Raw genomic sequence first — 17,005 nt, forward strand, 5'->3', positions numbered from 1 at the left:
TTAACTAGTTAAAGAAATATAAAAAATTAAACAGGAAGTTGAACAATCAAAATCATTGTCATTCCACCTTTTTATTTTACCTTTATTTAACCAGGTAGGCAAGTTGAGAACAAGTTCTCATTTACAATTGCGACCTGGCCAAGATAAAGCAAAGCAGTTCGACACATACAACGACACAGAGTTGCACATGGAGTAAAACAAACATACAGTCAATAATACAGTATAAACAAGACTATATACGATGTGAGCAAATGAGGTGAGAAGGGAGGTAAAGGCAAAAAAAAGGCCATGGTGGCAAAGTAAATACAATATAGCAAGTAAAACACTGGAATGGTAGATTTGCAGTGGAAGAATGTGCAAAGTAGAAATAAAAATAATGGGGTGCAAAGGAGCAAAATAAATCAATAAAATAAATACAGGGAAAGAGGTAGTTGTTTGGGCTAAATTATAGGTGGGCTATGTACAGGTGCAGTAGTCTGAGCTGCTCTGACAGTTGGTGCTTAAAGCTAGTGAGGGAGATAAGTTTTTCCAGTTTCAGAGATTTTTGTAGTTCGTTCCAGTCATTGGCAGCAGAGAACTGGAAGGAGAGGCGGCCAAAGAAAGAATTGGTTTTGGGGGTGACCAGAGAGATATACCTGCTGGAGCGCGTGCTACAGGTGGGTGATGCTATGGTGACCAGCGAGCTGAGATAAGGGGGGACTTTACCTAGCAGGGTCTTGTAGATGACATGGAGCCAGTGGGTTTGGCGACGAGTATGAAGTGAGGGCCAGCTAACGAGAGCGTACAGGTCGCAATGGTGGGTAGTATATGGGGCTTTGGTGACAAAACGGATTGCACTGTGATAGACTGCATCCAATTTGTTGAGTAGGGTATTGGAGGCTATTTTGTAAATGACATCGCCAACGTCGAGGACTGGTAGGATGGTCAGTTTTACAAGGATATGTTTGGCAGCATGAGTAAAGGATGCTTTGTTGCGAAATAGGAAGCCGATTCTAGATTTAACTTTGGATTGGAGATGTTTGATGTGAGTCTGGAAGGAGAGTTTACAGTCTAACCAGACACCTAGGTATTTGTAGTTGTCCACGTATTCTAAGTCAGAGCCGTCCAGAGTAGTGATGTTGGACAGGCGGGCAGGTGCAGGCAGCGATCGGTTGAAGAGCATGCATTTAGTTTTACTTGTATTTAAGAGCAATTGGAGGCCACGGAAGGAGAGTTGTATGGCATTGAAGCTTGCCTGGAGGGTTGTTAACACAGTGTCCAAAGAAGGGCCAGAAGTATACAGAATGGTGTCGTCTACGTAGAGGTGGATCAGAGACTCACCAGCAGCAAGAGCGACATCATTGATGTATACAGAATTTAACCCTGTGGCACCCCCATAGAGACTGCCAGAGGTCCGGACAGCAGACCCTCCGATTTGACACACTGAAGTCTATCAGAGAAGTAGTTGGTGAACCAGGCGAGGCAATCATTTGAGAAACCAAGGCTGTCGAGTCTGCCGATGAGGATGTGGTGATTGACAGAGTCGAAAACCTTGGCCAGATCAATGAATACAGCTGCACAGTAATGTTTCTTATCGATGGCGGTTAAGATATCGTTTAGGACCTTGAGCGTGCCTGAGGTGCACCCATGACCAGCTCTGAAACCAGATTGCATAGCAGAGAAGATATGGTGAGATTCGAAATGGTCGGTAAACTGTTTGTTGACTTGGCTTTAGAAAAGCAGGGTAGGATAGATATAGGTCTGTAGCAGTTTGGGTCAAGAGTGTCCCCCCTTTGAACAGGGGTATGACCTCAGCTGCTTTCCAATCTTTGGGAATCTCAGACGACACGAAAGAGAGGTTGAACAGGCTAGTAATAGGGGTGTCAACAATTTCGGCAGATCATTTTAGAAAGAAGGAGGCCTGACTGTCTAGCCCGGCTGATTTGTAGGGGTCCAGATTTTGCAGCTCTTTCAGAACATCAGCTGACTGGATTTGGGAGGAGAAATGGGGAAGGCTTGGGCGAGTTGCTGTGGGGGGTGCAGTGCTGTTGACCGGGGTAGGAGTAGCCAGGTGGAAAGCATGGCCAGCCGTAGAAAAATGCTTATTGACATTCTCAATTATAGTGGATTTATCAGTGGTGACAGTATTTCCTATCTTCAGTGCAGTGGGCAGCTGGGAGGAGGTGTTCTTATTCTCCATGGACTTTACAGTGTCCCATAACTTTTTTGAGTTAGTATTGCAGGAAGCAAATTTCTGCTTGAAAAAGCTAGCCTTGGCTTTTCTAACTGCCTGTGTATAATGGTTTCTAGCTTCCCTGAACAGCTGCATATCACGGGGGCTGTTCGATGCTAATGCAGAACGCCATAGGATGTTTTTGTGTTGGTTAAGGGCAGTCAGGTCTGGGGAGAACCAAGGGCTATATCTGTTCCTGGTTCTACATTTCTTGAATGGGGCATGCTTATTTAAGATGGTTAGGAAGGCATTTAAAAAAAAAAAACAGGCATCCTCTACTGACGGGATGAGATCAATATCCTTCCAGGATACCCCGGCCAGGTCGATTAGAAAGGCCTGCTCGCTGAAGTATTTCAGGAAGCGTTTGACAGTGATGAGTGGAGGTCGTTTGACCGCTGACCCATTACGGATGCAGGCAATGAGGCAGTGATCGCTGAGATCTTGGTTGAAGACAGCAGAGGTGTATTTAGAGGGCAAGTTGGTTAGGATGATATCTATGAGGGTGCCTGTGTTTAAGGCTTTGGGGAGGTACCTGGTAGGTTCATTGATAATTTGTGTGAGATTGAGGGCATCAAGCTTAGATTGTAGGATGGCTGGGGTGTTAAGCATGTTCCAGTTTAGGTCGCCTAGCAGCACGAGCTCTGAAGATAGATGGGGAGCAATCAGTTCACATATGGTGTCCAGAGCACAGCTGGGGGCAGAAGGTGGTCTATAGCAGGCGGCAACGGTGAGAGACTTGTTTTTAGAGAGGTGGATTTTTAAAAGTAGAAGTTCAAATTGTTTGGGTACAGACCTGGATAGTAGGACAGAACTCTGCAGGCTATCTTTGCAGTAGATTGCAACACCGCCCCTTTTGGCAGTTCTATCTTGTCTGAAAATGTTGTAGTTTGGGATGAACATTTCAGAAGTTTTGGTGGTCTTCCTAAGCCAGGATTCAGACACAGCTAGAACATCCGGGTTGGCAGAGTGTGCTAAAGCAGTGAATAAAACAAACTTAGGGAGGAGGCTTCTAATGTTAACATGCATGAAACCAAGGCTATTACGGTTACAGAAGTCATCAAAAGACAGCGCTTGGGGAATAGGAGTGGAGCTAGGCACTGCAGGGCCTGGATTTACCTCTACATCGCCAGAGGAACAGAGTAGGATAAGGGTACGGCTAAAAGCAATAAGAATTGGTCATCTAGAACGTCTGGAACAGAGAGTAAAAGGAGGTTTCTGGGGGCGATAAAATAGCTTCAAGGTATAATGTACAGACAAAGGTATGGTAGGATGTGAATACAGTGGAGGTAAACCTAGGTATTGAGTGATGATGAGAGAGATATTGTCTCTAGAAACATCATTGAAACCAGGAGATGTCATCGCATGTGTGGGTGGTGGAACTAATAGGTTGGATAAGGTATAGTGAGCAGGACTAGAGGCTCTACAGTGAAATAAGCCAATAAACACTAACCAGAACAGCAATGGACAAGGCATATTGACATTAAGGAGAGGCATGCTTAGTCGAGTGATCAAAAGGGTCCAGTGAGTAGTGAGGTTGGTTAGGGTCACGGCGATTCAGACAGCTAGCCGGGCCATCGGTAGCAAGCTAGCATAGGATGGAGGTCTGTTTTTAGCCACCACGCGTTTCCGTCGGTAGGATTAGTGGGGTTCCGTGTGGTAGGGGGGGGATCAATCCAATTCGCAAAAAAACCCAATAGATATAGTTATAGAGGCCCAAGAAAAAATAATTAAGTAACAAAAAATGAAGTAACAAAAAAGAGGTGCATACTTTACTAAAGAGCACACTGCATTCACACATACTTTAGAAATGTAATATAAACACAGTGGAATGGGATACATGTGTCAGCAACATTTACACATCCAGTATTTAGTTTGGGCTCAGTGGGAATTCATTTGACTGATTCACAGGCATATGGTCACTGGCAACAAAGGGTTTGTAAATCTACAAAGACCTGGGGATTTCTTGGCACTGAATATGAACAAGGGTAGCTGGAATCAGTAAGAATTCTGCAGTATTTCTCCAGGGATGTTTCAGGTAGACAACATGTGGGAATGCTCTTTGATACAGTATGAATGAGTCCGAGGCCAGTAGTCGGTCTTAAAGCTTTTCTACCTCCTCTAACTTGTGATCGATGATCAAGTCATGACCCTGAAACTTGAAGTAGCCAAAGAACTTCTTTTGAAGCATCAGTGGAAACCACAGAATATCGTCAACCCACATTTGACCAAAGGGTATCTTGTCCGAGTCGAACCACTGCGGCCTCATCTCTATAAGAGAAAAGGTATAAGTTAGTGAACTTCGTCAGACATCAGTCTAAAACACATATGTCAGAGTCAAGGCCCGCGGGCCACATCCGGCCCGCAAGAAGGTTTTTTACGGCCCCTGGGATGATCTTGATTTATTATTAGAACCGGCCCGCAGCAAGCCGGCAGCCCGCAGATCTTTTACACGCACCAATACTACATTTCCCACAATGCAAAGGTGACGCACCGAGCAGTAGGCTGCTTCATTTCAATATTTATTGGCACAGCAGTCGTCAGCATCACAGTAAAATTAACTTTCAGATACCCATCAAAAATGGCAAAACGGAAGGTGGATACTGAGAACCGGGGGTTTCAAACAAGGTGGGAGTCGGAGTATATGTTCACGAAGGTAGCTGGAAAACCTGTGTGTCTTCTGTGTGGAGAAAGTGTGGCGGTACTGAAAGAGTATAATCTGAGACGACATTATGAAACGAAACACGCGGACAAAAACAAGAATATGGACATGGAACAAAGGCTACAAAAGGCAGAGGAATTAAAACGAGGCCTCAAATCTCGACAGGCTCTGTTCAAAAAAGCCAAATCACAAGGCCAGGCTGCTGTCAAGGCCAGTTTTATTTTGGCAGAAGAGATCGCTAAATCAGCCCGGCCATTTACGGAGGGGATTTCATCAAAACTGCATGATTAAAGTTTGTGACGAAGTTTGCCCAGAAAAAGGCAACTCTTTTAAATGTGAGTCTGAGCAGAAACACCATTGCCGAGAGAGTAGACCAGTTGTCCATCAATCTAAAAGAGCAGCTTGTGAAAAAGGGAAAAGATTTTATTGCATATTCCTTGGCTGTGGATGAGAGCACCGACATTTCTGACATTGCCCAGTTGTCAATTTTCATCCGCGGAGTGGACTCCAACCTAAGCGTGACAGAGGAGTTTTTGGCTTTACGTCCTATGCATGGCACAACTACGGGCATGATTTGTATGAAGAGGTGTCAAGATGTGTAAATGAGATGGAGCTGCCTTGGGAAAAACTCGTGGGTTTGACAACCGACGGAGCACCTGCGATGTGTGGACACAGGAGCGGACTGGTGGCGAAGATACGGGAAAAGATGCAAGAGGAAAACGCGACAGGTGAGCTGACAGCTTATCATTGTATCATACACCAGGAAGCGTTGTGCGGTAAAGCCTTGAAAATGGAGCATGTAATGAGCATCATCACGCGCACAGTTAACTTTATCAGAGCCAAAGGTTTGAATCACCGCCAGTTCAAGGCATTTCTGACGGAGTTAGAAACGGAGCATGGTGATTTGCCTTATCACACAGAGGTGCGATGGCTAAGCCAGGGAAAGGTGCTTCAAGATGTTTCGAGCTTCGTGAGGAGATTTGTCTGTTCTTGGACAGCAAAGGGAAAGACACAACACAACTCCGAGACGAAATGTTTCTGTGTGAAATGGCTTTTCTGTGTGACATTACGAGTCATCTGAATGCAATAAACTTGCAGCTGCAGGGTCGGGATCGTGTCATCTCTGATATGTACAGTACAGTGAAGGCATTTAAAACCAAACTGACTCTGTGGGAGACGCAGATGCGGAAAGAAAATTTGAGCCACTTTCCCAGCTGCCAGACCATGAAAGAGAAGCTCTCTACCAGTGCGTTCCCGAGCACACAGTTGGCTGATAAAATAGGTATGCTTGCCGCTGACTTTCGACGCCGATTTGCTGACTTTGAAGCACAAAAAAGCAGGTTGGAACTGCTCGGTAACCCATTTGCTGTTGACGTGGAAAGCTCACCACCAAACCTCCAAATGGAGTTGATTGACCTCCAATGCAATGATGCACTGAGGGCAAAATATGCGGCAGTGGGTGCTGCGGAGTTCGCCCGTTTCCTCCCGGCACAATGCCCCAGCTGCGCATCCAGGCTGCTCAAACGTTGTCTATGTTTGGCAGCACATACCTGTGTGAACAACTGTTTTCTTTGATGAACCTGAACAAACATCACACAGAAGTCGACTTACTGCTGAACACCTCCACTCAATTCTGAGGATTTCTTCAGCTCAGAGCCTTACCCAACATTGATGAACTTGTGGAAAAGATGGGACACCACCAAGTATCACCCTCAACCTCAAACAAGTGAACATTACTGTGCAATCACATATTTAGAGTTTTTACTCAGTTCAAGTTTAAAAGTTAAAATTTAATATTTGTTTTCACTGCATGTTACTTCTCCTTAAACAAAGTGTTGTTTTTGATTAATAGATTTTTGCACTTTATTTTTTTGTATTTCAATCCAATTATATTTTAAAAATATTTCAGTTGAGTGGATGATAGAAAATTGCTATTATTGTTTTTTCTTTGAAGTAAATTTAGCCCACTTTTGCTAAAATAGAAAATATAGTCTACTGATGGTGCCTTGAATACCGGTTTCTTTCATTTAATGTTCATGTTATGGGGATATTTATATAAAGGAAATTTGTCTTTTGTGTCTGTTGAAAATTAAAGATTACTGACAGAGCCATAAGAAAATATTGCTTTATTTATCTGATCATATTGTAATATATTTGTTAGGTTTTCAGTAGGTTCAATTAGGTTCACTAGACTATATGCGTCATTTAAAAATTTTTCAATGAACATTCGAACAGTCCGGCCCTCGTCTTGTAGCTGATTTTTTTATTTGGCCCTCCGTCCATTTGACTTTGACACCCCTGGTCTAAAATGTCCATAAAAAGGAATGTAGTATAGGGCAGCAGTTTTTTTCAAGGAAAACTATGGGGTCTATGATTATAGCCTATTGGGCTGAGTTTATCCTGGTCACAAACCAGGCCCTAAATAGAATGCATGAGATTGAGAATGAATACCATCTGACTCTGTTGGCTCCCCGTTGTAGTTGTCAGCTTGGAAAACATGCACATCAAGCAGCTGTTTCTCCGATGAATTCAAATGTTATTTCCAATCTTATCAAGTGCATCCACTGTGAGGCCATTTTCCTCCTGCAGTTCTCTGGAAGAAACAAACCATTTGTAAGTAGAGAGAAAGCAGCAGGATAGTGTGTCGCTTTCAGACCAGAGTAGGAAAAGAAATAGATAGTAGGCCTCAGATAACAGGCAATAATCAGACCATGCCTACTGTAACATCACAATATGACATTTATGGGGGTATGTAGTATCAGATGCTGCCCAGTGCTGAAATCTGTTAACATGATTTTACATGCAAATTGTTAAGCCAAACTGTAGGGAAACCTTTCAAGACATCTACAGAGGACTGCAAACAATCTCACCGCCTGGCAGCCTCTTCAATAGTCTCCCCAGGTTGGACTTTGCCACCAAACCCATTCCACTTCCCTGCTCCGAACCATCTCTTCTTCATGCCCAGCAGCACCCCTGTCCAGGCTGCACCACCAGCACCAGGGTCAGCAGCTTGTTGGTAAACATTGTACCTGTAATATACATAATCGGTGTGTAATAATCAGTAGACCACAATCCATGGATGACCTCACTCTCTTGGTTACATCGAAGCTACAGTATCTCTAGAGATGATACATTGCAGATTATTGAGAAGCATTCTGTAAAATTATTTTCTGACAAAACACTATTGTAAAAGTTCTGGTATGCAAGACATCACAGCAGTGCACAGCAGCAAACTTGAACTAGTAGCCTTTTATTGCATTCTTCAAGTAAGACTAGAAGTAAAACTCCATGCAAGTAATGCAAGTAACTTGCCTTTATAGCAACTTTTAGGTTGTCAATCTGGTCCTTAAATGGTTTTCATAGATTAGAGTTATCCAGAATGAATAACGAATTTCTCCAGTCTCGCGTTGACAGTGGCAAGGCCTGCCATGTGATCGTATTCAATGTGTCGGGCACTGACCTGTAACATTCGACACGGGTAAAGGATCAAATTGGTCGTTTTAGTTAAAGATCTGTGAAAATGTGTTACCCTCAAATATTGTCGACTGGAAACAGAAGTATAATGCCAAACCATTAAAAAAGCCATAGCTGGTGATAGCAGTTGCTGTAGTATTACGGTAACATATTTAATTACGCATCCTCATATAATTTAACATGTTTGAAAACAAAATAATTGCCACGCGTTATAACTTCTCCACAACAAGTAGATCTGCGCAGATTATGTGCATTATTGACGTTCTCGGACAGATTAATTAGTTGCGATCAATTTAGCTCGCACAGCGCGCCGGGTTGGCGGATCACGTATGATTCTAATGTCGCCCTGCAGGACTACCGGGAGCCCTAAATTGCGGAGTCGGTTGTCTTTGACTAAATCGAGCGTGTCCAACACATTCACGTGATCAGGAAGTGCAACTACAAATTCGAACGAAATGCTGTCTGCCAGCAGCATTAGCACAGATTAGAACATCTTTGCCATTACATTTAGCTAAATAATGTGGTACTCAGTGTTACAAAAATCATACCTACATACCTCTGTACATGTCCTAAAAAAGGCTGCGCATAATCTGAAAGGAAAGAGTACTGCGGATCAGCGTTGGATAGTTCGGCAGCTTAATGACCCCTTTGTGAAGGCTGCCCATGTGCACAACTACCGGTGTAGAAGCGCCTTCAAACTGCTGGAGATTGATGACAAATACAAACTTTTAAAACCCGGATTCAACGTAATAGATTGTGGTGCTGCACCGGGTGCTTGGAGCCAGATCGCTGTTCACAGGGTCAACTCAACTGGGGCTAGTGAGTACGTCTTGTATTTACCCAACTGGCAGATTAGCACATGACATGCTGTTATAATTAATCGACCAGCCAGGCCAAATATATATTTTCCTGCATCTGACATTGTTCTGACTGCCATGTTTATTTACATGTATTTATCTAACCTTTATTTTGTCAGGGAGTCATACTGAGACCGAGGTCTCTTTTAGAGATGAGCCCTGAAAATACGCGCAATAGAAATAAAACAAATGCAAGCGGAAAGAACGACATGGTCATAACAAAACAAACCCATTCATCAGTAATATGGTCCTCAGTCAGCTTTCTGAATTGCCCTAGAGGCACCAGAACATCACATTTAAGAACATTTTGAAGATTGTTCCACAAATAAGGTGCAAGAAAGGTAAATCAGCATTTAGTTAACTTTTAGTTACTTTCCAGAGTTAACCATCCCTGAGATCGGGTGTGGTAACTCCTATGTCTAAAGTTTAGTCAAGATGTTAGGTACAGTGGGACTTTTTGTAAAAGGGCTTTATAAATGAAAACATAGCAATGTGACATCAAAGAGGGACAACCAATTTTCTGATAGAGAATGAAGTGATGAGTACTAAAATTGTCGCCGGTAATAAAGCATAGTACGCTAAATTAAACTGTATCTAATGCCTTTAATGAAGTGGCAGCTGCGTTCATATAGATGTCGCCATAGTCTAGGACCGATAGGAACGTCAACTGAATAATCTGCTTTCTACTATTTAGCGAGAGGCAGGACCCATTTCTATAGAAGAAGCCCGTTATATTTCTATAGAAGAAGCTTCTTTCAAATATGCTTTTAAAGACAGTTTTCATATGTCCCTGTAAACAGGGACAAGATCAATATGAACACCATCCCAAGGACATATGCTTAAACCATCAGTTATTTTTATGTGCTCTAGAGAACAACATGTACTTAGTTTGACCTGCATTCAGTAGGCTACTAATTTCATCGCTGCCAGCACCTGCCCACCCGTCCAGCATCACTACTCTGGACGGTTCTGACTTAGAATATGTGGACAACTACAAATACCTAGGTATCTGGTTAGACTGTAAACTCTCCTTCCAGACTCACATTAAACATCTCCAATCCAAAATTAAATCTAGAATCCGCTTCCTATTTCGCAACAAAGCATCCTTTACTCATGCTGCCAAACATACCCTTGTAAAACTGACCATCTTACCGATCCTCGACTTCGGCGATGTCATTTACAAAATAGCCTCCAACACTCTGCTCAACAAATTGGATGCAGTCTATCACAGTGCCATCCGATTTGTCACCAAAGCCCCATATACTACCCACTACTGTGACCTGTACGCCCTCGTTGGCTGGCCCTTGCTTCATACTCGTCGCCAAACCCACTGGCTCCAGGGCATCTACAAGTCTCTGCTAGGTAAAGCCCCATCTTATCTCAGCTCTCTGGTCACCATAGCAGCACCCACCCGTAGCACACGCTCCAGCAGGTATATCTCACTGGTCACCCCCAAAGCCAATTCTTCCTTTGGCCGCCTCTCCTTCCACTTCTCTGCTGCCAATGACTGGAATGAACTGCAAAAATCACTGAAGCTGGAGACTCTCTGGCTCCCTCACTAGCTTTAAGCACCAGTTGTCAGAGCTGCTCACATATCACTGCACCTGTACATGGCTCATCTGTAAATAGCCCATCCAATCTACCTAATCCCCATACTGTATTTATTTATTTATCTTTGCACTTTATCTCTACTTGCACATTCATCTTCTGCACATTCTACCATTCCAGTGTTTAATCGCCACCATGACCTATTTATTGCCTTACCTCTCTTATCCTACCTCATTTGCACATGCCATATATAGATTTTTCTACTGTATTATTAATTGTATGTTTATTCCATGTGTAACTCTGTGTTGTTGTATGTGTCGAACTGCTTTGCTTCATCTTGGCCAGGTCGCTGTTGCAAATGAGAACTTGTTCTCAACTAGCCTACCTGATTAACTAAAGGTGAAATAAATAAAAAAGACTGTAGCTCAGATAGAGCCTGGTCACCCATGGGGGCAATAGCATACACAACAGTATCATCGGTGTACAAGTGCAGGTAAAATATTTTTTTTACAGACAAGTCGATATTGTTAATGTAAACAGTAAAAAGTACAGGACCCAGAATCGACCCCTGTGGGACACCTTTCATAGTATCCAGGAAACCTGATTTAACACCATCAGTAGATACACATTGAGTTCAATCTGTCAAGTATTTTTTAAACCAGTTACATTCAGCCTGGTCTAGACCAATTGAGGAAAGCCACTGCATTAGCAGTGAATTATAAACCGTATCAAAAGGTCAATGTAGAGAGCAGCTCAATGTTGCCTTTTATCCATACAGTTAATCACATCATTTATAATTAGAGATGCAGCAGAGATGGTGCTATGACCTGGTCTAAAACCCGACTGATGCACATTTAGAATACATTTTAAAGATTCTTAGCTGAGAATTAATCAAGGATTGTAATATTTTTGCTAGGCAAGAAAGTTTTTAGAAATGGGCTGCTAATCATTTAGGTCACAAGGGTCACCACCTTGGTGAAGGGGGGGGGGGGGTACATGGGCTGCCTTCCAAACCTTGGGGATAGCAGCAGATATAATCATCAGGTTAAACAAATGGGTTAATGATTTAGCAATCAGGGGGGCAGAGAGCTGCAGCAAAAATACATCAAGCATATCAGCCCAATCTTAGAAAAGGCATCTAGCACATCACAGTGCATTTTAAAATGTAAAACAAAGATTCACTCTGGGTGCGTTCATAAATTCATTCTGGATTGCCAGACAGAGCTCAGACTGCGCTCTGGGCGTTCATAAATTCATTCTGGATTGCCAGACAGAGCTCAGACTCATAAAATTCATTCTGGATTGCCAGACAGAGCTCAGACTGCGCTCTGGGCGTTCATAAATTCATTCTGGATTGCCAGACAGAGCTCAGACTGCGCTCTGGGCGTTCATAAATTCATTCTGGATTGCCAGACAGAGCTCAGACTGCGCTCTAGGCATTCATAAATTGATTCTGGATTGCCAGACAGAGCTCAGACTGCGCTCTGGGTGTTCATAAATTCATTCTGGATTGCCAGACAGAGCTCAGAGTGCGCTCTGGGCGTTCATAAATTCATTCTGGATTGCCAGACAGAGCTCAGTGCGCTCTAGGCGTTCATAAATTCATTCTGGATTGCCAGACAGAGCTCAGTGCGCTCTAGGCGTTCATAAATTCATTCTGGATTGCCAGACTGAGCTCAGACTGCGCTCTGGGCGTTCATAAATTCAGAGCGTTGTCCGTTTGTAAATTCGGAGCATTCGGAGTGCACACTGGACGCTCTGGCAGAGAAGTAGGGTTGATCCGAGTGTTCTGACCTCACAACGGCAGTCAAGCACCCAAGCTCACTGGTTAAGTTAGCTAGCAGGCTAGCTACTTCCAGGCATAAATGAAAGAACCTCACTCTGACCATTTTTCTCGCCCTAGCAGAGCTGGTTATTCAGAGGGTTGGTGACTAACTGTGCTGCTGGCAACCATTTTAAATACAACTTTTTGCTGAGGTTTACTGACACCTGCCATATTTAACGGGTGTTGAGTGTTTGAAAATTCATCAGTTATTCTGTGCTCTGGCACACTCAGACAAGTGTGCTCTGAAATTGCAGTAGATCCAAAAATGCGGGAGATAGAGGCTAAATCAGAGTAGAACATGTCATTTAAAAACCCTCAAGGAGAAAATGTTTTAATGGTCTTAATTAAACACCGATTCGTATTTTGCTGTTTTGTATCTCTAATACATACTATGGAACAATTTTCACCGAGCTCATACGCAAATACTAAAATATATATTTTCGGGGTTATTAGTGAGAATTCAATGAATCAATGAGGAGTTAACAGGGTTTTCCACATTTAGTCGTGTGGGTTTTGAGATCAATCGAGTCAGATTTGAATCTATGTATATGCTCTTAAATTGATTGGAGGCCGGGGATAGCCAATCCAGATTAAAATATCATAAAATGACCAACTCCGAGGACAAAAAAGGTGTTAAACTCTCAGATATAACACCAATAACATCCGCCATGGAAGCGGTAAATCCCAGAAACAAATAAGTGTGTATTCTGGTTTATGGGCACATCTACTACCAGGAGCTAAAATGTATTGGGAATATAAATATTTAAAGATTGTGAACACCATGAAATTAGATTTGACATATATGGCCACTCCTCCCCCTTTCTGTAGTCTGTCACATCATTATAATAATTTACTTCAATGTCTTTATCAGATACAGAACCATTTAACCATGTTTCCGAGAGAACCAGAATGTCAGGACACGAGTCCTGCACCCAAATGTTAATTGTGTCCATTTAAAAAAAAAAAAATCATACATCCCACAATTGGGTGCATCAGCCCAAGACCCTTGGGATTTAAAGGGAGGGCTTATTCAGCTCAGTCCCATAAGAGCTAACAGGCACAGGGTCATCTGCAGCTATTTGTTGAGTGAGCTGAGACTTAGCCATGGTCTCTGGCCAACCCACATGAGAGCAGTGTAGACAGCATTTGACGGACCTCCCTCAAGTCGCTGGATGCAGGGGCTGGGGGGGGATCTGGGAGAGCAGTGTTGGCAGAGCTCAGTCCACCCTGATGAAGCTCCCGCCAAAGGAGGCGGCTGCCAATGCTCCATTCTGGGTGTGCACAGGAGGCCTTGGTGTGGCTCCTCTTGCAGGGCTGGAGCTGCTATGGGGGATAGGAGTGTCCCAGACCTGTCCCAGGGATGGGAGTAGGGAGTGTAACCAAAACTAGCCTGGGAGGGAGGTTGTGTGGGAATTGAGGAGGGTGGTATGGAGGACAGTGTGGCTGATTATGTGAATGATATATGGTGTGGACTGCATCATGTGGTGCACTACCCTCAACAGTGTTTTGCTAGACCCTAGGGTAGTGGTCGGTGCAGTGTAGCGCTGGGCTGAGTTGAGGTGGGCCTGGTCTGGTAGAGCTGTGCTGTAATGGGCCAGTTCTGGTAGAGCTGTGCTGTGATGGGTCTGGTAGAGCTGTGCTGTGATGAGTCTGGTTGAGCTGTGCTGAGGCGGGCCTGGTCTGGTAGAGCTGTGCTGTAATGGGCCAGGTCTGGTAGAGCTGTGCTGTGATGGGTCTGGTTGGGCTGTGCTGAGGCGGGCCTGGTCTGGTACCATGGGAGGGAGATTGAAGAGGGTGGTGTGGAGGGCAGTGTGGCCGGCGATGCTCCAAACGCTGCATGGGGCCTCTTTGACTGTGTACGGCTTGGGCATAGCTCAGTGTATCTGTATGCATTTCCTTGGAGAGAAGTGGTAGAGGGTGGTGTTTGCGAAGGCAGTGTTGATGGCTGTTCTCCAATCTCTGTGAGGTGCCACCAGATGCAGGTCTAATGGAACGTCTGACGTTGGGCCTTAGCACACAGTCCTGAGAGAGGCTGGCATTTACCCTCTGGATGGTGGCAGGGTGGAAATCTCTCCTCTGGAGCAGGGTAGATATTACTATAGTCACGAAGGGGAAGATGGTGGAGGCCCTTTCTATCACTCCCCTTAGTGATGTGGTCACCCCCTCCTGTTGGGCACACAGGTCATTGGTCCCCGTGTGAATGATGATATGGCTGGGGGAGACAAGCTGGCCCACAGTCATTATCTCCAAAGCTCTCTCTATTGTGGGGCACCATAACTTTGACACGTCTTTATTTGGGAAAAGTTTTTTCTCATATAAATTTTCCATTTGAGTCCATGATTAATATAATGTCTGGTTTTTCGTCAGGTCTGTGGAGGATGGCAGGAGTGATTGGAGAATTACAGGCTGTGAGTTGGGGATGGAGTGGTCAGTTGGGTTGGTGGGTTCTGATTCAGCTGTTGTCCTGGTTTTTGTCGGACTCTTTGTAGAGTGGATGGTTGTGGCTGAGAAATTCCTGCCTTAGCTCATGTAGCTCCTTCTGCAGGTCGTGCATGTGGCTGGTGTTGACTGTGCTGGACAGTTCCTCTCTAAGTCTACACACTTCCATCCTGAGAGCCTGGTTTTCCTCCTCAACATTATTCATTGCACACTGCGGCTCCCAAACCTCATCCCGATGCTGAAGCACCAGGCTGATCTCCTCCTCTAGAAGATGCTGTTGTACTGCTGGTGTCACGCGTCAGAGATTCATGCTCAGGGCTGTGTCTGCTGCAGGCGAGGGAGGAACAGCGACACTGGGGACTACATACTAGGGCACAGAGGGAGTGGAGGCTGTTGTCGGGAGTGACAGTGGAGAGGTTTTAAGTTTAGCAACAAGAGGTTTTATTTGGTCGAAGTAGTGGAGAAATTGATCCAAACTGGCCACCGAACCTTGAACCGTCTCAGTACCGTTATAGTAAATATGAATGTTACTTTTGGGGGTGGAATCGATGTACAGTTGCCTCATTGTTCTCTTTTCTGACATTTTAAGTTCATTGCTGGTCTTGTGGAGAGCTGTGTGACAAGCATTCGGATCATCTGTAGAACATCAGTGAAATTAATTGTCAAGGCTCGACAGTGTTATCCAATGTCCTTTTAGCACAAGAAGCTGTAAAAATGAGTTATGACAGTAGTTCCACACTTCATGACCTCTTGCATGTTTTCTTTCTTCCAGATGGAGAATTCCCTCGTGGCACTGTGGTTGGAATTGACCTTCTGCGTATTGCACCTCTAGATGGAGCTCACTTCCTGTCCAATCATGACATCACCGACCCAGTCACACATGCCAAGCTGCTTGAACTTCTCCCTGGTGCCCAGGCTCATGTCATCATGAGTGATATGGCACCCAATGCCAGTGGTTTCAAGGAGATGGACCATGAAAAACTCATCACAATGTCATTGTCATTGATTGACTTGGCTGCGAAGGTGTTGCAGACCGGTGGCTCTCTCATTTGTAAGTATTGGGACGGGGCATTGGCGCACCAGCTTCAGCAGAAGCTTTCAGCTGTGTTCCGTGACGTCAGGACAGTCAAACCAAAAGCCAGCCGAAAGGAGTCGTCCGAGTTGTTTTTCCTTGCCCGGTCGTACAGAGAAAATAAAATAGTGTGACTGTATATTTGAATGCGTGTCGTAAGCTTTGTTCACCTGCAAAGAACGGCTTGAGGTGCTAAAGCACTTGAGGAGCCCCTCTATTTCTCCTTCCTGGATGTACTTTTTGTTCAAAAAAATCTATAGTGTGCTATGATATCTTTACCCAACTCATTAAAATCGATGGATATTCTACAATGATTAACATTAGTCAACATCTACAATTCTTGAAACCTTCCCTAAAATATTTTAGACATACTTTATAAGTACACGTCACATCCATGCCACATCTGTAAATCCAACAAGACATTTGGATCAAGCATGCTTCATTCATTTCTCACTCGAGCTGAAATATTTAGCCTACCAGAAGATGGCACCCTTGAGGTATCAATAAGCTGCGCATTTGCAGGCCAACAATTTCTCCGTTACTGGCTGTTTTCATCTTTGCCCACAGACAAGGTGATATCAACATCTACGGGCCAGAATGTATTGTATGTAATCAAGCCCCTTGTCATCAGAGCCACCGTGTTCCTCAAGTAAATTTCTGTGCACGTCAGAACAATTATTTTTCCTTTGTCAGGCATGTCTGAAGTAGTACAAAGTACATTTGGTATTTGTGAGATAATAAGTATTCCAGTTTTCCATTTGTAATGCTTCTAATCTGTTTTGCCAGCCATGTAGTAACATGTAATCATTCTCTCATTTAGGGCTTATAAAGGGAAAACAGGCTGGATGAAAGAGCCACGGACAGCATGACTAATGAAATGGCTGATGCCACTGAAGCCGTGCATTATAAATAGTGTTGG

The 17,005-nt window shown here is 44.0% G+C and overlaps 1 protein-coding gene and 1 pseudogene across 1 annotated transcript; one reads left to right on the forward strand and one right to left on the reverse strand.

The window, feature by feature from the left end:
* Nucleotides 1–52: 52 nt before the first annotated feature.
* Nucleotides 53–8,911, reverse strand: LOC115110314 (oxidized purine nucleoside triphosphate hydrolase-like; annotated as a pseudogene).
* On the forward strand, nucleotides 8,760–16,400 carry mrm2 (mitochondrial rRNA methyltransferase 2). Its single transcript, XM_029635854.2, has 2 exons — nucleotides 8,760–9,164; nucleotides 15,787–16,400. Exons 1-2 carry the CDS (start codon nucleotides 8,864–8,866, stop codon nucleotides 16,218–16,220), a joined length of 735 nt encoding a protein of 244 aa, XP_029491714.1. The 5' UTR covers nucleotides 8,760–8,863; the 3' UTR covers nucleotides 16,221–16,400.
* The last annotated feature ends 605 nt before the right edge of the window (nucleotides 16,401–17,005 follow it).

The sequence above is a fragment of the Oncorhynchus nerka genome, linkage group LG21, assembly GCF_034236695.1.
Source record: "Oncorhynchus nerka isolate Pitt River linkage group LG21, Oner_Uvic_2.0, whole genome shotgun sequence".
In the NCBI taxonomy this organism is placed as follows: Eukaryota; Metazoa; Chordata; class Actinopteri; order Salmoniformes; family Salmonidae; genus Oncorhynchus; species Oncorhynchus nerka.